The sequence below is a fragment of the Saccopteryx bilineata genome, chromosome X (genome assembly GCF_036850765.1).
Source record: "Saccopteryx bilineata isolate mSacBil1 chromosome X, mSacBil1_pri_phased_curated, whole genome shotgun sequence".
Classification (NCBI taxonomy): domain Eukaryota; kingdom Metazoa; phylum Chordata; class Mammalia; order Chiroptera; family Emballonuridae; genus Saccopteryx; species Saccopteryx bilineata.
Window position 1 is genome coordinate 138,890,593 of NC_089502.1, and position 26,742 is coordinate 138,917,334.

General features: G+C 41.5%; 1 protein-coding gene across 2 annotated transcripts in view; it reads right to left on the reverse strand.

Annotated features, from left to right (window-relative positions):
* The window catches only part of FRMPD4 (FERM and PDZ domain containing 4), a 525,749-nt gene that overhangs the window by 37,007 nt on the left and 462,000 nt on the right, over positions 1-26,742 (reverse strand). For both annotated transcript variants that reach the window (XM_066249893.1, XM_066249895.1), the window contains exons 5-7: positions 14,959-15,004; positions 3,094-3,198; positions 24-131 (exon numbers count right to left, since the gene is read on the reverse strand). In XM_066249893.1, the coding sequence (XP_066105990.1) occupies positions 24-131; positions 3,094-3,198; positions 14,959-15,004 (259 nt within the window). The remainder of the gene's footprint in view (positions 1-23; positions 132-3,093; positions 3,199-14,958; positions 15,005-26,742) is intronic.

A 26,742-nucleotide genomic window follows, 5' to 3' on the forward strand; every position in this document is an offset into this window, starting at 1 on the left:
CAGAGTTTAGTGGGTCCCCTTACCTTTATGGAGGTACTGGAGTCAAAGCGAAATGATTTGGTCTGCCCATTTTCCAGATAGACTTTCAAAACATTTGGCATAAAAAGAAGTGAATTATCCTTAACAGTTTCCTGTTTAACAACAACATGAAGAGAGGATGGCGTTTAGGTCAGTTGAATTATAATTCTGCTGCTGCCAAGAGCCACACATATCTACAATTTATTCTAAGGCGACATTAAAAACAAAACAAAACAATTGAACTCTCTGAGGCCAACCAAGGTGTCCTTTTGGTGATATCTGAGTTCAGTTGTTCATGGAAAAATTCTTTTCCAGCTACAAATAACTCAGTTCATTCAAATAAAAGAACTTTTCCCATCAGAAAATCAAACAGACGAGTTTTTTTTTTTTTTTAAAGTCATGGTTTCCCATTGGAAAATATGGTCACAGAAATGACTCCTTTGTAACTAAGCCACAATGTTTGGAACCACAGGCCCAGACTTAGCAGAGCAGTATGTCTTAGCAGAATGAGCACCAGTGATGATGTGTTAGATGTGAGGCCTGTGGGTGCAAATCATAAGCATTAATCAGCTTCAAATATAGACTTATTCTGTGAAACAATTTTTAGCTCATGAAGGAATATTCCCGAAACTCAAAGAGGACATATAAAAGAAATGGGTTAGTGTGTTGATGGAGAAAAATACTAACTCTATAACAAACAGATAATTTAAATTTAACTCAAAAAGAGGTGCTTCAAAAAACAACTAGGCATGGTTGGTTGGCTCAGTGGTAGAGTATCAGCTTGGCATGTGGAGGTTCAATTCCCAGTTAGAGCACACAAAAGTGACTATCTGCTTCTCTACCACTCCCTCTTTCCCTTCTCTCTCTCTTTCTGTCTCTCTCTCTTTCCCTCCTGAAGCCATGTCTTAAATGATTCATGCAAAGTTGGCCCTGGGCGCTGAGGATAGCTCCATGGCCTCACCTCAGGTGTTAAAATAGCTTGGTTGTTGAGCAACAGAGCAATGGCCCCAGATGGGCAAAGCATCACCCCATAGGAGGCTTGCCAGGTTGATCCGGTCAGGGCATATGTGAGAGTCTGTCTATCTGCCTCCTCACTTATCACTTAAGAAAAGTTCTTAAAAAACCCCCAAAATAAATAAAGAAACAAAATACACAATCCAAAATAAACAATAGAATTGTATCCTTTGACTTTCCTCTGTAATTGCAAGTAGGGAGAGATGAAAGGGGGAGAATGAAGGCATGTTGAATGAGTTCCAGGAATCCGTGGAGGGAATTGTGTTACTCACATGTAGTTGATCATTAAGTCACAAGAGTCGAGGGGAACTCAACAATTATGGAACCACATGTCCTTTGTTTTACAGATGAGGAAACTGAAGACTTGCTAATGTCCTACAGTTAGTCTATGAGGATTTAATCCCTGAAAATTTCTGGGACAGGTTCCGCACCTTTCACTTCCTGTTTCTCTGAAATTCCTTCCTCTGCTTTCTACTTCACCCATGACTTCTTTGCTACCCAATTCACTGCGTTTGTCTGGCCCCAAGTCCAGAAGAAATAATATACAATGACTCAGAAGAGCAAGAGCAGACTGGAAGGGAAGACTGTCACAAAGGCTGAAGAGCGGACACATGCCTGAACGTCCCTGCCAGACATAGGTCTGTCGAGAGGCAGTGGAGGCTGCATGAGATGATCGACCCCCCAGGGCTGTCCCCACACACCAGCTGCTTCGAGCGAGCCCTGTTCTATCAAGGGACACAGTGAAACTTCCACAGCAGCCTCTAGAGTCATATTCTTTCTGAAGTAGCATAAACCGATTGCCCAATCTCAGAAGCTTGAGAAAAGATGAGGGAAGTTTCCCACAACCTTCTGTGATACAGTGATTCCTCCATGGCTGGAACCATCCAGCCTTAGGCTGGACTGGTTGTTTTGTTCTGAAATGATAATGTATGGTAACTCTGTATTCAGAGTGATGGGAATCCACTGAACTGAGCAGAACAAACTATGGTGTGGAGGGAGGGCAGAGGAGATGGGGTGATAGGCAGTTGGAAGGAGAAGGCCACAGCTAAATGCTCACAGGCAGCACAGTGACTGCCTTATGACACTCCCTACAAGCATCACAGTAGTATGCAGATTGGCCAGCTGAGGCCCTGGACTCCAGGTAGGGCAGACAGAGGTCAGTAAGCATGAGCTAGAAGATACTTTGACCATCAGTGCCTTGCCCAGGATGTGCAGGTCCGCATCTTCAAATTCAGATCCAGGACCATGCTCAGGGAAGAGTTTGTGATCCATAAGGAGCATGCTATGGGTGAGCTTTTACCCTTGTGAGTTTATTTAAACAATACCAACAGCAACAATAAAACCTCAACGAAAAAGCTGGCACTACAAAGGTCTAAAAAAAATAGTGCCTGTAATGATGGTTTTCTAAACACTAAAAACACTATGCTATACTTTTTTTGGAAAAAAAAAACTAAAAATAATACATACTATTAATGTTTGCATTATTCATTTTGAAGATCAGTTATGTGTGTGAGCAATCATGATTGCTATCAAGACCTATTGATGAAAATCCTGGCAGGAATCTCTTCACTTCTGGTTGCATATATGAAAGTTTCCCACCATTTTAACTTCTTTTTCATTTTGATTAGTTGAAAGAATAAGAACATTTTATTTTGGCTAAGGAAAAATTAGTGGAAATACCATACTTTTTTCAAAATATATAAGGGGCTGTCATGGAAGAATGCTTAGCTGGCAGAATGGGAAGAAATAGGTGGAAGTTTCAAAGAGGTATATTTTACTCAAAATGAGACAACATCAGTGACTTCAAATCAAATGAACTAATTTGCAAACTAGTGAGGTCTCTAACACTGGAAGTATTCAACACCGGACTATTCCAGATTCTGGGAATGTTAGAGGGAACACATCAGGCACAACTTGGTGACTGCTCAAGCCCTTTACAATCCTGAGGGTTGACACCCCTACAAAATAGAATTTCAGATTAATCATTCCAGCAGGGCTACTGGCTTTGCTTAGTGCCTTAATTACTCGCTCTGAGTCACAAGCAGGCGACTGTCAACTCACCGACACTTGGCCGTTGATGATGACCTCCTCGGAGAAGCGCACTTTGACAGGATTGGACTTTAATCTGGCCTTTTTTGCAGCACTAATAAATGCTGATTTGGGAGACTAAAACAAAACAAAACAAAAACATTTGATCTGATTATTGGTAACATAATGCAAATCTTATAACAGTTGCTTTTTATCTTTATCTTTCCAGATATGCAATATTTTTTAGTGTTTGGTACATGCCCAATTCAAGGATGAAATACAAATTATAGATGCATTCGAAACCTTGTCATGCTCATAAGGTAATAAGTTTGATTTAGTCACCAGACCAGAACTACAAACAGCATGTTTCCTGTTCTCTCTGGGCACACTTCCAAGGACCTTTTTACATGATGGCTGTGAAAGTACCTACACCCTGATTTTAATACAGAGCTTTGAGTACCATGTGGAAGGTGAGGTGGTGGCCAAATCTAATGTTGGGCTTATGATAAGTGGCTCACTAATTATGTTTTTTAATCAGGTGAAGAAGAGCCATTGACAGCTCTAAAATGATTGATAATTTCATTGTTATTCACATTAAGGGCATTGGGCATGTGAGCAGGCAAGTGCGTGTGCGTGCACACACACACGCATGCACACACACACATGCACACATGCACACACCTACATACACATGCTTTAGGTACCCAAAACTTGAGTTTCAGCCTCTTGCTTGTAACCTGTGATCATGTGGTCTTACTGGGCAGGGTAGAGAGGAACCCTTGACTTAAAATTGAAAGTTGACCTCCTATTTTGCCTTTCCTTACAGGTTCTTTGTACAATCTTTTATTGGAAAGAGGGCTGAGAGACTCAGTTGCTCAGAAGCTGAAAGTCCATTGGAAAATCCTGTCTAGAGGGTCTCTGTGTCCAGGGAGATCCCTGGCTGCATAATGTTGGTAAATTTACTTCATCTGAGAATCATCCTTGTTGCAGAATTTTAATGAAGCCTGAGGGAAAGGAAATTCACTTCTAGTAGTTGTGCTTATTTTTAAAAGGAACTACATTCTCTATTGAACCTAATATAGAGGTAAAATTGTATGCTTAAATCATCCAACTGCTATTTTAGAGATTAAAATGGTCAAATATTAGAGATTGCATATGGTTCAATGTAATGTTTTCATACTATATAGTCCCAAGAGACTGAGGACATTGTGTAAAGAATTCTGTGTAGTAATTGACTGTAGCATCAGCACAGAGGTTCAACCTTTTGTGTACTGCATTAATTTCAAGGCACAAAAGTCAATTTGGGTGTCCCATACTTTGAATTTCAATTAAAGTGGGAAAATAAAAGGATTCCTATCTTTGTGAGATATAATTATATTTGAGACCAATTAAAAATAATATGATTTAATGGGTAAATATCATGTCTATCCACACAATAGAATATTATTCAGCCATAAAAAGAATGAAGTTCTGACACACGCTACAACATGCATGAACCTCAAAAACATCATATTAAGTGAAAAGGAACAAGACAGAAAATGCTATATATTATATGATTTGGTTCCCTTTATATGAAATGTCCAGAATAGGCAAATCCATAGAGAAAGAAGTAGGTTAGTGGTTGCCAGAAGCTAGTGGAGGGGAGACCAGGGAGTGAGTATTTAATGGGTACAGGTTTTCCTTTGGGGGTGATGCAAAAGTCCTGGAGCTAGATAATGATAATGGTTACACAAGATTTTGAATGTACTTAATGCCACAGAATTGTACACTTTAAAATGGTTAAAATGGTAAATTTATGCTGTGTATATAATAAATAAGAGAATGTTTTTATTTTATTATAATAATACAAAACACTACAATTAAACAAAATCATTGTTAAGAAAACAGTAAAACAAGTATGGGTGTGTTCCTGGTGGCATTTTGCTTTAATCCTGGGGGAGTTCTGTTATTTTGAAAGTCCTCCTCCACACCCAGCCCACCTTTTGCTTTGAGCAGTGACACAGGACTGGATGGATGGATGGTTTGACCTCCAGAGCTGTAGTTCCTCCCCTTACGCAAGATGTTTCAAGGGAATGGCTGCCCTTTAAATAAGACATGACCAGACAAAACAACCCCCTCCCCCCGAATGGCTGCTCCTTAAAAAGAACAGCTTTGAATTTGCTCAGTGTGACGTTAAAACTCCCACTGCAGAGGTGAAGTGATGACATTGTGTTCTCTTCGGTAGCCTGGTAATTATAGGCCAAGTTTAGTAGTGATTAATGAACAAATCATACAGTAGTGAGTTCATTTGCTTTTGATGTGCAATTTTTAGCTGAAGGGAAAGCATGATTCTCCCTTAATGATTTTAAGCCAGCGATATTTCCATTGGCACAATGAGTTTAGCCAAGTGCACTGGCTGTAATAAAGCTACCCTGAAGAGACGCTACTAATTAGATAAGCTGTCGGAATGTAGCAACGCCCCGCTTACCTGGTATTGTTCTGGAATGGAGGATTGCACACATGTTCAATGTGTCAGATACTGAGGTTTATTCTTCTATGCATCTGAATTTTTAAGATAATATTTTATCATACTTTTCTAAAATGTTCTACATACTTTCTTTTTTAAAATTTATTCATTTTAGAGAGGAGAGACAGAGAGAGACAGACAGAAGGAGAGAGAAAAGGGGGGAGGGGGAGCAGGAAGCATTCACTCCCATATGTGCCTTGATCAGGCAAACTCAGGGTTTCAAACCTGTGACCTCAGTGTTCCAGGTCAATGCGTTATCCACTGTGCCACCGCAGGCCAGACCCATAAGTCCTTGCATCAATAAAAATGTATGTTTAACAGGACTTATTTTTTATTCATATCATTTGATATGTAATCGTAGAATGCAGTGATGTTCCCATGGAAGTAGAAAGGGTTACCTGGCCCTAGGGTAGGGGTCGGGAACCTATGGCTTGCGAGCCAGATGTGGCTCTTTTGATGGCTGCATCTGGCTTGCAGACAAATCTTTAATAAAAAAATAACATTAAAAATATAAAACATTCTCACGTATTACAGTCATTCATTTCCTACAGCTTCTGTTCATGGTTGCAGGTGCCAATCACAGCTGTCCTATGGGACAACACCAAATTTTTATTGGATAATGCGTAATATGAGGTCAAGAAGTAAACTTCCCTCCTTTTAATCAAGTAGTCATCTAGCTAATTGCAGAAACACTTTTGACGAAGAAGATGGCTAAAAGAAAAAAAGATGAGGCATATCGTACTTTTCAGTAGGAATGGATGAGGAATTTGCCTTTGAGGAGAGAGCAGGTTCTGCAGTGTGTCTAATGTGCAATGATAAAATTGCATTGATGAAATGCAAGCGGCACTTCGACACACACCATACTACATTTGCATTGAAATTCCAGCGGGGGACAGCAGGAAGAAAGCATGTCAAGAGCTACTGTGTAGAGTGCAAGCTAGTCAGCAGCAACTCCATGTTTGGACCCAACAAGGTAACTGGAATTCGGCTAGCTTTGCTGGTGCTTTAGCAATTGTGAGAAACGGAAAGCCATTCACAGATGGGACGTATGCCAAAACACTCATGCTTGATGTTGCCAGTGAACTTTTTGACGACTTTTCGAATAAAGACAAGATAAACAAACAAATAAAAGACATGCCTCTGTCAGCAAGAACTGTGCACGATCGTACCATCATGATGGCAAATCAAATTGAGGCTACACAAGTGAAGGACATAAATGCAGCACCATTCTTTTCTCTCGCTTTGAATGAGTCAACAGATGTAAGCCATTTATCCCAGTTCAGCGTGATTGTAAGGTATGCTGTGGGTGACACACTACATGAGGAAAGTCTTGCTGTCTTGCCTATGAAAGAGACAACAAGAGGGGAGGATTTATTCAAGTCTTTCACTGAGGTTGCTAAAGAAAAAAATCTACCGATGGATAAACTCATTTCGGTGTGTACTGATGGTGCTCCGTGCATGGTGAGGAAAAACAGAGGATTCATTGCACTTCTTCATGAACATGAAAAGAGACCCATCCTAAGTTTTCACTGCATCTTACATCAGGAGGCGCTTTGTGCTCAGATGTGTGGTGAGCAGCTTGGTGAGGTGATGTTGCTGGTCATTCAGGTGGTCAACTTTATTGTTGCCCAAGCTTTAAATGATCACCAGTTTAAAACACTGCTGGATGAAGATGGGAATAATTATCCTGGTCTGCTTCTGCACAGCAATGTGCATTGGTTGTCAAGAGGGAAGGTGCTCAGCCATTTTACAGCTTGTCTGAGCGAAATCTGGACTTTTCTTGAAATGAAAAACATCGAGCATCCTGAGTTAGCTAACACTGACTGGCTCCTGAAGTTCTACTATCTCGTGGACATGACTGAACATCTGAACCAGCTCAATGTGAAAATGCAAGGCGTTGGAAATACAGTCTTATCCCTTCAACAAGCAGTGTTTGCATTTGAAAACAAGCTGGAGCTCTTCATCACTGACTTTGAAACAGGTCGTTTACTACACTTTGAAAAACTGGTAGAGTTTAAAGATGCATGCACAGCAAGTGACCCTGCTCAACATCTTGATCTTCAGCAGCTAGTGGGCTTCACATCTAATCTCCTGCAGTCATTCAAAGTGCTCTTTGGAGAATTTCATGAGCACACTCTTCTTTTTAAGTTTATCACCCATCTACATGAGTGTGCAGTGGACAGCGCCGACTTGAGTTACATCCCCGGAGTCTCCATCAGAGATTTTGAGCTACAAGCTGCTGACCTGAAGGCCTCAGACATGTGGGTGAATAAGTTCAAGTCACTGAATGAAGATTTGGAAAGACTTGCACGACAGCAAGCAGAGTTGGCGAGCAAACACAAGTGGGGAGAAATGAAGAAACTTCAACCCGCGGACCAGCTGATTGTCAAAACTTGGAACACGCTTCCCATCACATACCACACACTGCAGCATGTGAGTATTGCTGTACTGACAATATTTGGCTTTACGTTTGCATGTGAGCCATCTTTCTCACATCTAAAGAACGTTAAGACCAGCCTATGATCACGTTTAACAGATGGAAGTCTCAACGCCTGCATGAAGCTTAACCTCACCACGTATCAACCAGACTACAAAGCCATCAGCAAAACCATGCAGCACCAGAAGTCGCATTAATAGTAAGAAATACTTTATTCCTCACTGGTTAGCAACAGCATAACAACGTTATTAAAAAGAATTCAGAGACTTACTGTACTTTAAAAGTGTTGGTCTTACATAAAATATACATATTTACTTGTATTTAGTGTTAAGCATATTGTATGGCTCTCACAGAATTACATTTTAAAATATGTGGCATTCATGGCTCTCTCAGCCAAAAATGTTCCCGACCCCTGCCCTAAGGTAAGTGGCCCCATGTACCAGAACTTATAAAGAGGGGATGCTTCTCTCATCTCTCCCTAGCTAGAGCATGCCCACCACCTGTAGCCCTATTCCCATATTTGTTCACCTAGATCACCAGGACCTAATGACAGACCTGGTAAGCTAGGGAAAGCAGAATGCAAACTAGATAGCCAAGGTAGTAAAGCAAATATTACTTTATGCATAGTTTGAAGCCTAAGAATCCACATGGGTACATTTTTCTTATTCTAGATTTGTGACTTTTTCATATAATTGACATTTATTTTAAGAACTACTTTCTGATAATAAAAACATAAGCCCTTCAAGTCTGAAGGTTATTGAATTAGAATCAACAAAGTAATGGCTTATTCCAGTGGCTAGAGTTACTTTGGTTCACGGAGAATGTAAACCAGTCATGATAGCAGTTTTCACTCAGACCCCTCTTTGTGGCTCAAAAAATGTACAATGCCCAGCACACAAAATTCTGGTGAACTAATTCTTAGCAACCTGCAGATCTGATCATAAGTACTGCATATCCCGTGGTGGAAATGACAAATGATTACCATTTAGAATAATCAGATTCTCCCACTGTTAATTAATTTTAAGTTTTGGCACCTCTCTCCAAATTTGCTGTTGCTAAGGTGGTCATGACAAATGTGTGGCATGCTCCTGATGCTTTTAGATGCTCTTAGAAGTCACTAGAACTTAGCTTGAAAATAATTACATAAATAAGATTAATTTCTGGAACTGAAGTGTAAGGATCTTAAACTTGCAATCCCTTTAGCTTTATAGTATCTTTATTATATGCGGCTTAAGTGTCTGTTTGTCACTGATAGCTTATTGGTTGCTTGCGTAACTGTACTAGCCAATGGGGTGAAGTTGCCATGGCTGAACGCAAATTGAGCGGTTCAGGGGGAAGGTGAACATTTGTTTGCATTAGCAATCATCTGCTTTTGAAACAATTTAAGGCTGAACGCAAATTGAGCGTGTCAGGGGGAAGGTGAACATTTGTTTGCATTGGCAATCATCTGTTTTACATAAAAACTACGTCTTATCGTAATTTCTTTTAAGGATGCCTCCTAGAAAATACAGCACTGAAGAGGAGAGAAAAGGAGCTAAAGCTGCACAAAAACGGCTTTCTCGACAAAAAGAAACCACTGAGCAGAGAAAGACAAGGCTTGCTTCAGTCGCAGAGCAAATGTGTCTTTCTCAGCAAAATGAGACTGATGAGCATAGAGAAACAAGGCTTGCCTCAGATGCAAGACAAAAAAGCCTGTCTCGACAAAATGAGTCCCTTGAACAAAGGCAGGAGAGAAATGCAAAAAAAATGACAGAGTAATGCTGACCAAAACGCAAAAAGGATTAAAACAGTTTCAAACGGAGAAACTTTAATTTTGGAGCATTCCTCTCGTGAACATTAAATGTGAACACTGTCAGTCCTTAAACTTCAAGTTAGAAACTAATAGATTTGACCGTGGCAAGAAAGGATTTTCTCAATGTTGCAAGTACGGAAACATTGTAGTTCCACTAATTGAGAATTATCCACCACTCTTGAATAAATTGTTGACTAATCAGCATCCAAATAGCAAACAGTACATGGATAGCATTCGATCCATTAATAGTTCGTTTGCTTTTGCGTCCATGGGAAACAAACCAATTGACTTGCCTGGACCAGGACTTTATTGCTTTTGACTTCATGGTCAAGTTTACCATCAAACTGGAACTTTGCATCCCTCTGACGGGTAAAGAAAGTTTGCTCAATTATATATACTTGATCCCTCAGAAGCCAGTTCGGCACGTTTAGAATGGAATAAAAGAGTTCCTGAGACCTTACTTAATGAAATGGGGGAATTATTTCAAGACATTAACCCATTTGCTACTGCATATAAAATGATGCACGAAGTTGAAAAAAAGTTGGCCTCTAATGCTATAGCAAGCAATGAGCCAGCAATCATGTAAAATTAAAAATAATTGATGGTCCTCTGCAAGGCAAGCTTAAAAATGATGGAAAGATCTACACAAGAAATGTTGTGTACAAAGAGATCTTTGACATGTGAATTAACATTTTATTATTTAAATCACCTTTATTTATTGAGCTAGCGGTGGCTCTTAAGAAATGTACTGCCAGTGGTTTCCTTCATTGCACTCTACTTTAAGCAATTAAGCAAGTAGGGGGAAACCCCGTGGGGCACTAAGCAAAGGGGTGTCCTCGCCGCCTGCCCTGGGTAATTCAGTTTGAATTAGCAGACACCTTTGCACAAATCATTTTAATTACAATTTATAATATCTAGAGCAGCTGGGCTTTCTAGTTACTTCTATAGTAGGCATTGAGAAAATGCTTGCTGATGACTTACTAGCCCGTAGGTAACTTTGTTTGGAGTCCCCCAAAGTAGATCCTATAAGCAGATAGCTGATTTTGGAGGAGCTCCCAGGAAGCATGGGTAGGTAGGTGAGTTGGAGAATGGAGTAAGCCAATAAAGCATTCATTGTTAAGTCAGGCACCACTGTAAGCAACTGGAAACTAACCCTACTGGGAACCTTGGGAAACAAGGTAGACCACAGACTTCAGAGTTTTATTGACTTAGGAAGAGAGGAAGCTGGGAGATATCTTGTCAGTGATGGAATGGCTGCTCTTCCGGGAGTGATAATTTGTTAGCACTTCCAGTTTGTTCCATGTGCATGCTCCTATGTCCAGAAAAATCCAACAGGCAAAAATGTCACTAGTGCTCCCAGTTGGAAATTGGGCTGACACTGGGGCTTCCATGAGGAGTTCTGTAGCCTCCCTCAGGTGTGTGCAATATGCTGGAAGGCAGGTAGGAAGTGAGATGCAGACAAGCAGGTCCCTAAGCTCTTTGGCTTAGAAGAAACCTAAAAAAGTGTGACTCATGGTAGTGCAGGGATATGGGAACTGGAACTGACTTAGCCCAAGTCCCAGAGTTGGGGTTGTGTTATGAGAGGTTATAGACTTCATTAAATACTCTCTGTCTCAGGTATGGTTGAACTTGGAAGTTCTGGACTTGAGAATTGGGGAAAGGACAAAAGAAAGAGGCTGGCTAAGAAAGATCTGTAATAAAAATAGTAACAGTACAAGTAGATAGTGCATCACAACCAAACAAATAAAATTCATGAGTAACTCAGAGATTTGCCTTCTAAAACTCCATACTGAGGAAATACTACTAAATATGAATTAAGATTTATATACAAAGATGTTCTTTGCAGAATTATTTATCATAGCAAAACATTAGACATTACAAGGGCTCAATGATAGGGAGTTGGTTAAGTAAATCTTGGTTCAACGTAATGTTTTATAGCCATGTATATGATGCTTATGTAGAATCCTTGATGACATGGGGAAATGTTTGATATACTAAGTGACAGAAGCAGAATAAAATTGCACACACAATATAATCTCAACTATTGACAAGGCACAGAACAAAGGATGGAAAGACATAGGCCAAGTCCTGACCAGATAGTTCAGTTGGTTAGAACATCGTCCCGACAAGCAAAGGTTGTGGGTTTGATTCCTGGTCAAGGCACATACAGGAACAGATAGATGTTCCTCTCTCTTCCCCTTCCTCTCTTTCTAAAATAAAAATTAAAAAAAAGAAAAAAGAAAAGAAATAGGCCAAAATGTTTGCAATGGTTCTCTGAGAAAAACTTCTGCCAACACATATTTTTCTGCTTCTGTATTTCCTATGGTATTTACACTTTTCCCTAAGAAATAAATTAAAAAGGATGGAGAGAGAGCCCTCCATATTATTTAAGGTAGGAGGCAGCAACATATTAAAAATTATTTCTTCTCAAAGAATTTTGGGGATCCTAAGATCTTCTTCCAAGTGTACTTGACCCTTAATGGAGACTGATTTTTGTGACTGGGTCACACTGAGGTGCCCTGAACCCAGGTAAAATATGGCAAGAAGGTGTAAGCATTGGTTTTCTATCTTGACTAGACCTTATTATGCACAGGAAATACAACATGAAAAACGCTGGCCAGCAAACTACAAAAAAATTAAAATGCTGATTTTTATTATCTGTAATAAAAATAAAATTCATGAACTTTCTTTTGGTCTGTTGGGTCATCTGTTTCTGTATGTCAATCCTGATTTACCAAGAGGATATATGCAAAATAAATAAAACCCAATCAAAAATTTAAAAAAAACCCCAACAATTTGCTTGTAGGAAAATCCAAAAAGAAACATATAAGTAAAAATTTGAAATTTCTTCTCTTATCTGTTCTTCTCTCTACATGCAATGTATCTAAGTAACTTTGTTTTGTTTTGTTTTGCAAGAGAGAGAGACAGAGAGACAAACAGGGAGGGAGAGAGATGAGAAGTATCAACTCATAGTTGTGGCACCTTAGTTGTTCATTGATAGTTTTTTCATATGTGCCTTGACGGGGTGGGTGGGGCTTTGGCTGAGCCACTGACCCCGTTGCTCAAGCCAGCAACCTTGGGCTCAAGCCAGCGACCTTTGGGCTCAAGCCAGCGACCATGGGGTCATGTCTATGATCCCACGCTCAAGCCAGCAACCCTGTGCTCAAGCTGGTGAGCCTATGCTCAAGTCAGATGAACCCACGCTCAAGGCAGAAACCTCAGGATTTCGAACCTGGGTCCTCAGCGACCCAGGTTAATGCTCTATTCACTGCACCACCGCCTGATCAAGCAGTAACTTTGGGGTTTTAACCCCTTTATTTCAACTCCTACAATACATAGGAGGAAAGAGCCACTTTGGAATAGATCAGTGAGGGAAAACTTTAAGTAGGATGGTGGTTCCCAAGTGAGGGAGATTTTGTTCTCCAAGGAACATTTGGCAATGTCTGGAGACATTTTTGGCTGTCACAACTAATGGAGAGGTACTACTGCCATCTAGTGGGTGGAGACCAGGGATGCTGCATAACACTCAACAGTGCACAGGACAGCACCCACAACATGGAGTTCTCCGGCCCAAACAGCAACAGTGCCAACAGTGAGAAACTCAAAGGTAGTATTTAGAATGCTGAGACTTCAAGGGTGAGAAGGATTCAACTAGGCTGAGGAGGTGGTGGGGTGGAATATGTTGTGGGTATTTCAGGAAGGAGGGCTGGTCAAAGGAAATCAAAGGTGTGAATTCATCCGCAATAACTGGGAGGGGGAGAGCGACTCTGAAGAGCAGAGGGATAGCTGTCGGCCAGCGTGTAGCATGTGCTCCTAAATGCTCTTACTGAATGTTGACTGTCAATAGAACACAACAGGGAGAGCCACTGGACTGCCTAGAAAACTTGAGATTATCTGTTAAAAGGAAGTCCCATGACTCACTGACTCACTGATGGTAATAATGGGTATTCATATAAATAACAAGTCATGCAGATTCAAACAGCAAACAGAGTGAGCAAAACCAGAAGACACAACCCTTAACTTAATGCAAAACTCCTCTCTCTTTCTCTAAGTCTACTGCATGGGGCAAAGTGTTATCCACATTGCAAAAATAACCTGGTTTGGAGTCAAGTGGTTTTGATCTTGCATTGCTAATAAGTTATAACTCTCCGTCTCTGGAGACAGAGAATTCAGGAAAGGCAGGGTCAACCTGAGTTCCTCTAGGAATTGATAATTGGTCAGTCACTTGCTCATTATTGACATTTACATCGGCTTGACCAAAATAGATTTGTCCACAGCAAAGAAATAAAGAAGTCTGGGTAATTTGAAGTGAGTATGAGTGACATTTTGGTAAATGAAACAGTCTAAAAACAGGGCAGCTCTAATTTCTAGAAAAGGCATCGTAGAACAGGAGATTGTGGAGCAGGGAGGCCCTTGGATGGGAACTAACCTTCTCCTCATTCAGATGAGGAAACCGGTGTTCTGCGTAGGTATAGGAATTACCCATTATATTGTTGGGAACTAGATCTCAAATCTTGGTTCTCTTACATCTTGTTGTCTTCTTAGTTTTCACATCAAAAGATGTGTGTGTAGTTTTTATCAGAGAGATGGGACTAAAAGAAACAGGCAATATAAAGCTGAGTCTTTTATATATATATATAAACCATATAAACCATTAAGCCATGATAAAGTTGTTTTTTAAAAAATCATGGGAACTGAAGGCTGACGAATGAAATTCTGATGACCATATTACCTCTAATACCCACCTTTTAAAGCAGGTCTCACTGAAACATCTATTTCTCTACCAAATTATTTCGATGGGGGTAAGAAAAGCAATTGTGCTTCAGCTTCCTACAATTGGACATTCCCATTAGACTTATGATTCTTAAGCTGAAAATTCCAAGAAAATGTTGAGTTTTGTGTCATTTCCAGATGGTGAGAGTTGCATAGGACCTAAGAGTTGATTTTTAAGATATTTAGGAAATGCGCTACTTCCCTTTCTCTCTAATATTGGGTTTGTTCTCATGAAGTACAAAATACAAACAGTCAGGAGTTTGGAGCTCCTATTGCAAATGTATGCTAGTTTTTCTCTGCCGTCATTCATCGTCATGGATTCACTGGAGCGGGGGGAGCAGAAAGCAGCCCCAGATCAGACGATGGCACTTTTACTCACAGAATACTTACAGGGTAAGGCTGAATGACAGTCAGGAGTATTGATTCTTTGCAGCTTCTGTAAAAGAGAAAAAACCACACACACATATTTAGGAAAGGCACAGAGCCTGAATTCTAACAGTCACAGTGATCTTCTGAAACGAAATGTGTGGTGATTTGGTGTATGTCACTTGGGCTCACAGGGCAAAGAATCCAACAGCTCAGAAGTGGGCTTTCAGACCACAGAGAAAACCAGAATCAATTGCTCCCCCAGTGTAACAAACAGCCCAATTGAAAGCTTCCCATGCGGTTTATGTTGGGCGATACTATCTACCATGCATAACAGCAGGGCCCCAAAATAAAACTTGCTGAGGGAAAATTGGTTTTAGAAGCATCAACTCAGTCTTTATATACTTTTCACTGCTTTCAGGATTGATGGGTCCCTTCGGATTTTCCTTTAGCTGCTTAAAAAATTTCTGTGTAGTTTTCTGTAAGGGCGATAGATTATTAAAGATTGTATCAGTTCATTGAACACCATTATCTTCTTAGGGTCAGCACCATGAAAGAAAATGTTACTGCAGGTTTTTAGGTAAAAACAGCATCCCAGGAAACATGACTTCCCACACGGAGTGGCTTACTGAGTCCGTGGTAATGATGCCTAGGACTTGGGCCAATAAATATTTCAGACAGCCACTCACTGGGAAATATTTTTCACAATAAGAAACACTTTGTAGCTAAAAGCAGAACAGTGTAATATAATGGTTTATTTAATTTCCCTCAAGTAACCCAAACCTTTCAAATAATTCAAACCCTTGGGGGGAAATTATATTATGGATTATAATACTTTTTCTTCCTTCCTTCCTTTGTTCCTTTTTTATCATGAGTAGGAGAAAGGTCAGTCGCCACTTGGTTGAGGAGCAGCTGACTTCTCCTACCTTGGGTTGTAATTAATTCCCTGCTGTCGTGATTTATTGCCCAAACAAATATAGCACAGGGACCAGTTGTGGGCTGTTCCCTTGGAGAGCTGCTAGAAATTGCATTTGCGGCACTAGCTGCCCTGTGCTTTGGCCCACTTGTGGCTGGCTGGGCTGGGTTGGATCATGTTCTACTGACTTCCACAGCAGTGGTCAGAGTGGGCCCTGAGGGAGCGACTGGGGAGGAGGGACCCAGGAAGAGCAGGACTAGAGCACAAGGAACCCAAGAAACACTCAGAACACAGGCTGATGGTGATGGTGGGGAGGACAGTTCACCGTTGAGTGGCCCATCTGCTCCCATGAGTCCCCGGTTGCCAAGCATTGGCAGAGAGCCCCAGTGAATGGAGTAGACAGCCGGTGTTCCCATCCGATGGGGTAATAGGGCAGCAGTGTCATCAAAGGAGGATTCAGTGGGTAAGGGGCATGATCGTGCATTGTTGGCGAGCATGTCAACACATGTTGTTACATGCGATAGTGTGAGATGTATAAGATAATGCCATTTACACAGGCTCAAAATACATGCACAAAACAGCAACATATTTGGAACAATGCAGTAAAAAATGATAGGGTACACACTAAATATATTAGAATGGTTTTCTCTTGGGGGAGATGGGAGTGTGTGTGAGTGTAGATAAATAAAATCAGAGAGGGGCCTTGCACAGGTCTATCCTGATAATCATTTATTTATATCATGAATTTATGAGTTTGGTTAATTCAATCCTCTGCACCTGTGATTTAAAAATAATCATAACTTAAAGAGAACTTATGAACTGTTTCAGGGGAGGTGGTTCTAAGAGCTCTCTAAAGGAACCCCAATTTGCTCACTAAGACAATGAAGAACCAGCCTTCCTGGTTGGGGCGCCCCTCCTGCTGCACTGAAACAGCTCTCCCCTGGACTAAACAGTCACTGGATCCCATGTGGAAAGCAACACAAACAGAAACAAAGTACTGCTTCTGAGCCGCACTCAAGTTTCCCTTGTTTGTGTGAAATAGGAAACACCAAGCTCATAAGAAATGGCACTAAGGACTTTGTGGGTGTGGCAGCCCTGGTAGTGGGCCTCTGTGTCCTGCCTGGACTCTTCTGCCCAAGTCTGCTCCCAGAGCCCTCAGTAGCAGCTGATGGGCCACCAGACCTCATCCTCTGGGCACAGCTGATTGGACCCCAGTGTTGGAATAAGCCAATCAGATTTCCTTTCTCAGAATCAGAAAGAGGAGCTACAGCCAAAGACAGTTGAGAGCTGAGTCCCATTCATAGCTGAGCAAGAGGAAAGTTACAGATGTTGGTGGTCTCCTGAGCAGTCCTGCTTCCCACCATTACTGAGGGCTGGTTGACCACCATTCTGTTATAAATAAAATAATTTATGTAAAATATCTCAATATGGTATCTATCAGCAGTTCCAGGAATGGGTTTTCATGTTTTCTCTTATCTGGGAGTAGTGAATTACTACCTGCCCAAAAAGAAGAATACACTCCATAGTACTGTGGGTCTCTTAGGATGCTTAGCCCAGCCCTAGAAGAAGAAAAGACTAGAGGTTACCGAAGACTTGGGGGAGGAGGTAACAGAGAGTTTTTTTCTTAATGGGTACAGAATTTCAATTTGGGGTGATAAAAAAGTTTTGGAAACAGGTAGTGAGTGGTACACTGTAAGTATAAGTAATGCTTCTAAATCATACACTTCAAAGTGGTTAAAATGGCAGATTTTATGTTATATATATTTTAGCACAATAATAAAAAAGGAAATGCTTGTTGTTATAAGCTACTGAGCTCTTGCAGTTATTTGTTCTGATAGAGCCTGTATCTAATATAGGGCAGGTGTTACAGAGGGAGAAGAATGAGAATTTGATGGAACACTGAGTATGAGTAAGAGGAGAAGAAAGAGGGGGAAACATCAGATTCAGCATCTGGTTTGCTGAATGTAAGCTCTCCATTTAAAAAATAAATTAGGTAGCAGGCCAAGGGAAGAAGCAACTGTTGCAGTAATTAAAAGAAACTGTTTGTAAGTGGCTTGTGTTGTGTTAGGGCCATTCTCACAAAGGCACTGCTGGCAGGGGCAGGTGAGATGTGTAGGGTAATTCAGTGCACTGGAAACATCTTTCAAACATTAAACAATTTGAAGCCAATACACATTTGGAGCCTGAAAGACTGGAAGAGATTAGAAAGAGACAGGTAGTGCCACCTGCCAAGTCGAAGCTGTTAGAAAGAATAGTTTGTATCCCGACTCCTTTTTTGTAATCACATGCTTATGCAATTCAAATCAGTTTGCCTTGACAGTTGCTTTCTATTCTCCTCTTAGTTCAGAAGATGTTTCTGTTGGATTCTGCTCTCCATCGGCTCTTTCCTCACCCTGGTCACCAGTCCCGCGGGACTCTCACAATAGACGGATGTAATCGATTTTTAAATGATAAAATTAAGCAGAGGGCCAGAGAGTGCAATGGGACATGCGGCAAAGTCACAAATGGAGGTGGTGGTTGAAGCCTTTTGATACATTATGCTGGGGGGCTAAAACTGTTCAAGAAATGAGATGTTAAAAATCAGTTGCCTGACTAAATCAACTTTGCATTTTCATATTTAGCATGTTTTTCTAGGCCTGAGGAACCTTTAAGCAAGTACTTGCCTACATTCTGATGACATCTGAGAAGGCATCTTAATTTTATTTAGTTACAAATCCCTTAGCCGCATAGAAACATTTTTTAAAATTGATTTTTTAGAGAGAGAGGAGGAAGAGAAAGATGGAGAGAGAGAGAGAGAGAGAGAGAGAGAGAGAGAGATTTGTTGTTTCACTTATTCATGCACTTACTGGTTGATTCTTGTAGGTACCCTGACTGGGGATTGAACTTACTACCTTGGTGAATTGGGATAATGCTTTAACTATCTGAGCAATCTGGCCAGTGCTCACACAGAAACATTTTAAATGACTTCCCTTTTGAAGTACAATTGTGGTAGAAAAATCTTGACCTTTGGAGTCAAATAGACGTTAAATTCTACTTCCACCTCTAAGATATTAGGTCAATGATTAAACCTTTCTCATTTAGCAATAATTCAACAGATAATGGGTAGCTATTGATATTTGGGAAGCAATATAATATTCTACATAATCACATGTGCCCTTAAAGCCCAGCAATCTGGCTTCAAAATCCAGCTCCCTACTCCCTGGCCTTGGGATTTGGGACAAGATATACAACCTTTCTAAGTTTCAGTTTCTTTATCTGTAAAAATGAATTGGTAACAGTATTTGTCTAATTGCATTATTCTATTAGGTGAAATAATGTTTGTAAAATGCTTAATAGGAGTCCTAGGATATAACAAGTGCCTAATACATGTTACTAACCGACAGATAGATGTCTTAGCATTAATAACAACAAGATCGACAAAACATAATAAAGCTTTTTTAAGCACCAAAGGGTGGGGGGGGCTGAGATGTTAGCAAAAGTCTCAGCAGCAAGCGCTGTGACTGCAAATGGAAATGATAATGATAATACTAATAACAGTCCTGCTCAGAGGACTGTTATGAGAACAAATTATAGATGGGTGAACTGCTTTTAGTATCTTGGAAGAAAGGTATTATGTAAATTCCAGTTCTTTCTCTTTTCATTATTTTTCCTTGAAAGACTGCAAAAAAAAAAAAAAGCTCCTAGTGGGTGGATGAGAACAGGGATTGAGTGAGGAAGGGGAGAGAAAAGAATTCAAAGAGGCAAGCGATAGAGAGAAGTACTTCCTGGCCGTGCATTTGCTTAAATAAACGTCACCTACCCTGTCACACAGCTATGAAGGAGGTGGAGTGAATGCCGAAGTTCCCGCCCTCTTGTTCTTGTCCAGGAAATTTCTTGATTTTATGCCCACTGTGCTGGGAGCACCCTCTCCATCTTGTTGACATAGCTGTTGCTTTTACTCCCATCACTGTGCACTGTGTGTTTAGTGCCCACTGAGAATATTCCCCACAAATGTTTGACAAACCCTCCTATGCATCAAAGACTGTTCTGGGCTATAAGGATACACCAGTGACCAAAACAAAAATAAGCCCTGCCCATCTGGGGTTACCACTCTGTGGAATGCCCTGGGCCTCTGTGCAGAGTATGTCCTAGCTGGCTAGGAGCGATCCTGGGCCGCCTCTCCCCCCTCCTCTAGCTACCTGTGCTCTCACCCAGGAGATGCAGAAACGACCAGACCTTGAATTCCATGGGTTTCTCCCTGACACCCAAAGCTTCTTACCCTTTCAGTTATTGAGTCCTCATCGAACTGTTTTGTTCAATGTCATTCACCTAAAACTTCCTGTGACCTTTCTTCAGAACAATCTCCTGGAGTCTTTGAAGTCTTCCCAGAGTACCCCATCTGCCTCCAGGCCCTGCTGGTGTCCACGTCAACCTTTCCGTTCGCAGGGATGGCTACGCAGGGGCCGGTAGGGGGCGCTCTGACTCTCAAAGAAAAGCAGGAGCAAATTGGGAAACTGGCACATGAAGTCACCTTCCTTCCTTCCTTCCTTCCTTCCTTCCTTCCTTCCTTCCTTCCTTCCTTCCTTCCTTCCTTTTCCCTCCCTCCCTCCCTCCCTCCCTCCCTCCCTCCCTCCCTCCCTCCTTCCTTCCTTCCTTCCTTCCTTCCTTCCTTCCTTCCTTCCTTCCTTCCTTCCTTCCTTTTCCCTCCCTCCCTCCTTCCGTCCCTCCCTCCTTTCCTTTCTTCCATCAGAAGACTACTTTGCATAAGATTTTAAGACAAACAGGAAAGAGGGAGAGTCAGGATGTATATAGAGCCAGACAGAAACATCCTCCGGGGAACTACCAGCATGAGTGATCACATATTTCCCATCTACTATTTGCTGGGGCCTGAGTGAAGCACTTCACACTCAATATGCTTCATGTACTCCTTCAAGTAGGTAAGTAATTAGGTATTATTATTCCCATTTAGAGATGAAGATACAGAGGCTCTAGAAATTGAAGTGTTTGAGCCCAGGTGCTAGAAGTACCAAAAAAAATCCTCATTTACCAAAGCATGTCCACTCCTGCCACAGTAGGGTCCTTGTGACAGACCCGGTTGCACGCTCAGCCCTGGGACAAGCCCAGGTGGCAGGATGGGGTAGGATATGGTGTGAGAGGCCCAGTGCGCGCTGCTCTGACCCATAGATCTTCGCAATTGGTGGTGCCTGCTGTTGTTGTCATTAAAGCATTATTGTTTTTACTGTTATGAATTCCTGTCCCTGGGGCCCCAAGGGAGGGCATCCCAGAAGATATAGGTGAGAGTCTAGCCCAGCGAGGGAGGTGGCTCATTTCACTGCTGCAGAAAGAATTGCGCTCCGCAGTCACACAGGCTGCGCGTTCTCGGAGCTCCTGTCTGAGCTCACTAGCTCTGAGGTTCAGAGGAGAATTCCTGCCGGAGCCAGTGTGATGCTGCAGACTGCTCTCGCTAGGACTCGGAGAAACCTGGGGGTGTACTGGCTTGCAAAGCAAGATTTGCAAGCAGGATCTTGACACTTGTTCAGGCAGGCAGCCTTTCAGGACGGAATCCAGTCTCACAGGCCTGACAGTCACTCCCTCACAGGTCTTCTCAAGTCACAAAGCACTGTCTCTTGCCCCGGGTGTGTGTCCTAACCAGTACGGTCCATGAGGGAGATGATAAAAAAATAGCAGAAGCCATTTGGGTTCAAGTCTCAGAACTCTGTCAGCTTTCATTTACTATTCGTCACTGCCTGCACCGGAGCTGCCCCGGATTGCCTGAGCCTTATCATCTCTAGTCTTTCAAAGAGCTCTGCAAGATAGTTGTCATTATGTCCACTTTGCGTGTGTCCAAGACCACACTGCACATTCGAGGTGGAGCCGGGAATCCTACCCCGGCCACGTGCCCCGACAGGCTCCTTTGCCTTTGACGAAGTCCTTATCAGTGTTCACAGTGCCCGCATCCTAAAGTCTCACTTCCCTCCGTTGGCTCCTTAGAGCTTCCCAATAAAGATACATGTTGTGTTCATCTTTAGGGCCTTCAAAACATGTTCCCATATTATTTCTTTCCATCTCCATAATGCTACTGACAGGTAACTACTGCATTCTCCACTTGGTAGTTGACTGAACTGTGGTGAAAAGAGGCTAAGCCATTTGTCTGCTCACTCAGCAGGGCAGGGGTAACAGCTGCAAAGTAGGGCTACTGCAGGTGTCTCGGAAACACAGTCTGGGAAAGGAGCAAGCCTGACTCGTGGGAGATGGGGGGACAGTTGGTGGGGGACCACAGAGAAGGCAGCTTTGGAGCTCCATCTGCATGGACTGCATGGATGGGGATCAGCTCGCCAGGGAAAGTGATTCCAGGAGCACTGAGGTGAGAAGAGTGCTCCACGCAGGAGCACTTTGAGTCCGGTGAGGGAAGGGGGCATTTCCCGGCACAACTAAGACACAAGACAGGTAGGTGGCTCTTAAGAGAGAGAAGACTGGAAAGGAGGCCTGGGGCAGGTGAAGAGGGCCCTGCCGATGCACAGAATCCCTGTGAGAACCACTCTTCAGTAGCGGAGTCATTACAGATAGAGAGGATGCTACCAGTTGATAATAGCCAGCATAAAGTAGCCTGTGCTTAGAAAACCAAGTGGAGTCACAGGTGAACATTTTAATGTGTGAGTTCAATTTGTGTTTTTAGTGAGTGTAATGCAGCAAGGCAAGCTCTAGAATCCCTGTTGCCACTATTAGAATGTTGAGGAAACCTATTATTTTATCCAGAAGGAAGCCAGACACAGACTAAAGGTTTTCAAAACCAGCCAGCCAAATCTGTGTCTCACTGATTCATATGTTCATTCATTCATTCATTCATTCATTTTCTTTTTCATTCAATAAACATTTAGGTACCTGAGATTGTGCTAGGCTACAGAAATACAAAGAATGTAACAGGTTTCTTATCTTCAAGAAGCCCACAGTCTAGACCAACAGATAAGTATAATTGCAATGAAGTTGCCATGTAGAAGCATCTATGGGTACACAGTGGTGTGAAGGGGGAAGGGTCAACTTTCCCCAGAGCATCTGGGAGGAAAGTTACCCCCAGGGATGCATTTGCACTTGTGGAGCAGGAGATGCTCAAAATGGTCTTGAGGGATGGTGGAGGAGTCTACCAGGTAGGAAGACAATGAAAGAAATGTCAGGCCGTGGGAATAAGTCCAAAGAAAACAATATCAGAGAGAACATGGTGCATTTGGGCGCCAGGCCACACCAGAAGACAGGAGGGTCTGAGGCTGACCAGGAGCATGGCGGGGCTTCCCTTCACGTATGCACTGTGCACATTATCTCAGATGACAGTGACCCTGCGGTGGGTCCTTTAAACTGGGGACTGAAACAATTGGTTTTGTTTAAAAAATATAATAAAATAAAAATTCACCCAGTCAACAGTGCAGGGCCTGGGGAGAAGGTGACACAGGGATGAAGCTATTGCCATATCCCAGGTCAAATAGACTGAAGGCTTTAGCTAAGGATGTAGAAATGGTGATGAAAAGAAGGGAGATTGAAGAACTGGTTGGGGCCACACATTCTGAGGGCTGTCCAAGAATGAAGAAGTAAGACCCAGATAGATTTAGAGAAATGCAACCTATATATAATGTTGTTCTGGTGCCCAAAGCAGCCGGGTTCTCAGGTGTCCATAGGGGTTAATGATCATAGTCACTACCTTCAATCTACATGTATCAGAACTGGAACTCCACACAGCTTTACCAAGATCGAACTTATACTTGAATTTTAGCAATCAGGGCATGTTCAAGCCTTGGAACTCGAGAACTTTTGTATGCATATTAGGGGAGATGAGCAAATGTAAAATAGAGAAATACTATTTTTAATGTTGGCAAGGAATAGAGATGATGCCATTGAAGAAGCCATAATTCAAACATGGCACATACAGAGACTGCTTGTAAACAGCTACAGGACAGAATAGACCTTCACACCAGGAGACAAATCAGGTGACGCAAGAAGAGGTACACAGTTCAAGTACAGCTATCCTGAAACCACACCTCAAACCTCAGGAAACCTAGCCATGCCCTCATCTTCTCCAGAAGTTAACAGATTTTCAGTTATCTGTGGTGATATTTTCCTGGATAGAAAGAGGTTGTGAGATTTATACTAAATTTTTGAAGTATGCCTTCCATGTTTGGATTTAGACTCAACCTAGGAAAACAATTTATAAATTAATCAATGGTTATAATTTACCCATGGTAAGGCAGAAAGAAATCTCATTTTCCTGTCTATTGGGAAATACTGCTTTGAACATGAACTTAAACCACGTTAACCTTGCAACTGAATTCTGAGACCTTCTTGCTTTGTATTAATAGGATTTTCAGTCTGCGCTTGGGCTTACTATTGTATATATATGGAAAGTGTTTTACTCACAAAAGCTATTCAATTATAACAAAGAATCATGTAAAGCGTATTTTTCAAAAGTAGATATCCATTAGGGTTAAAAAACAAATGAAAACAAGCAAACAAATAAAAGTAGTGAAATAGCTTCCTTCCTACTGAGCCTGAGTGCATAGCTTAGCTCCAGTCCTTGGATAGCACCGAAGATACTAACAGATTCGAGTCTTAGCAGCACCATTGCCTTTATTCGGCTTTCGAGGTTATGGAGGAAGGGGAAAGTGAAGGTTGGTGGTTTCCATTTTTAATCTTTGTCTGTTTTTCACTCCTGCCACCACATGGAAGCTTGGCCTCATGTCCAGAACTAGAGGGAATCAAAAGGGATGCAAACCAAAATATAAATATATGCAACAACATTTAAAAATAGGAACACATTTTTGTCTCCTATGCTAAGTATTTTTTCTTTAGTTTCATTAATGTCCAAGGAGGATCAACATCCAACTAGGTAAAACAGAAAAGAGTTCTGTAGGGTGGTAAGGGGATAAGAAAAGGAGTATAAAGAAAACTGAGTTAAAGAACGAGAGTTTTCAAAATTACTCGATGCATAATACAAAATATTATGCATAGAAAACCAGTATGGACTAAAATACAATAAGGTTCTGGATGGATCATAATATGTTGGGAACTATGGTAAGAAATTAGCAGAAAACATAAAATAGGAAGGAGACTCTCATTACATGAATATTATTTTGATAATATTATAAAGTTTTATTTTTCATTTTTGATGAACAGTAGCAACATTAAAAACATCACAAGACATGATTATATAAACACACATTAGGGGTTCTTTCAAAAAGTGCATTTTCTTTGTCCAAATGAGACATTAATGGCTCCTTTGAAACTAATGTAATGCATCACATCAAGAATATTAAACATATGCCCTATAAAGCCGTTAGGGGAAGTCTGAACAGAACAAGTGAAATAGTCAATTTACATAGTTAATAAGTCACTTTTTACCTGCCTTGCTTTTGTTTACATGCAGTCTCTCCATGTAGACGAACTGTTATTCATTTACAGGGAAAATAAAAGCCCTCCGAATAGATTCCCAGAAAACGATTAAATACAAGTGGTACTTTGAGTGTAAATTTGAAATGTGGCCAGCTGAGTCATTCTCCGGTTTCCAAGTTGTGCCAGGTTCAAACCTGGGCCAGTTCTGCTGCTTAAGAACACTTGGTTAGGGGTGGCGTGGGACTTAAGATTCATGCCATCTGGGTGCAGCAGGGAGGCCACCAGGAGAAGTCCCTTGCTACTCTCCCAGCTACCTAAAAGGGAAGATGAAACAGCTATGGGAGGTCTTGCTCAGGCTGGGGTCCCTCTGAACCACTCTTGTCCAGTCTATGGCAAAGCACAGTTCTAGAGTCTCCTGATTTCAAATCAAGACCTGAGCAATGTTGGGGGGTGAGTCCCCTGCAGCTGCCCAAGGAAAAATAAAGGTTATGGTGACCACAAGAGTTCCACAACAATTTTGAACCCTATATTGTATGTCCTCCAAGAGGCTGTCTGCATAGTATATATAGATACATATTTAATTTGCATCTGAAATATTTTTTCAATAGTCTGAATTTTCTTTGAAAGATGAAGCTTGAAATTAACTCATACTTATGTATAATACAGATTATGTATAAATTCACCAAACATAAAAACAAGGCTACACAATCACATGCATATCTGCCTAAAAGAGATTACTCTGGCTATTTCTTTGTGGCCCAATTACACAATAGCTCAAAATCTTGGCAGTGAGAAAATTTGTTGTTGGTGGTTTTGAGTCAGAGGCAATAATTCAATTGAGAGTTAAGCCCATGTGATGATTCCTATGGGAGGTCACACTGTTTATTGTTTATTGAAAAATCATATGCCTTGGCCAGATAGCTCAGCTGATTTGGGCATCATCGGGAAGCACAGAGGTGGCCGGTTCTATCCCTGGTCAGGGCACATACAAGAACAGCTTGATGTTCATCTCTCTCTCCCTCTCTCCCTTCCACTTTTGCTAAAATCAATCAACAAATTTTCAAAAAATTAAAAGAAAAATTATGAAGACTTGGTCTCTAATGCAGAGTTCGTGACTCAGTAACAGAGAACTCGGAGCAACTTAAACTTATTTAGGCACCTAAATGATTTCCGCCACCGCTTGTTCACTCGTCTCTTTGACACCATTATCCATTTGGTTGAGTCTCTCAACCTCGGCATCAAATACAATACCAAGTTCTACCAATTCTTCATCTATGACACAGTTTTCTTCCCAGGACTGCCCTGGTCCAGTCCTCTAGCTGTCGTTCCTCACCTGGACTCTCTCAAGAACTTCTAATGGCTTCTCCATGTCCATGTTTGCCTCCCATATTCCATTCTCTGTGCAGGGTAGCCAGAGTGATATTTTAAACACGCAAGTTGGAGTATTTTACTGTTCTGCTTAAAACCCTCCAATGGTTCCCTTGCTTTCCTAGAATACAATCCAGACTTCTTCACATGGTCTAGACCAGGGATCAGTC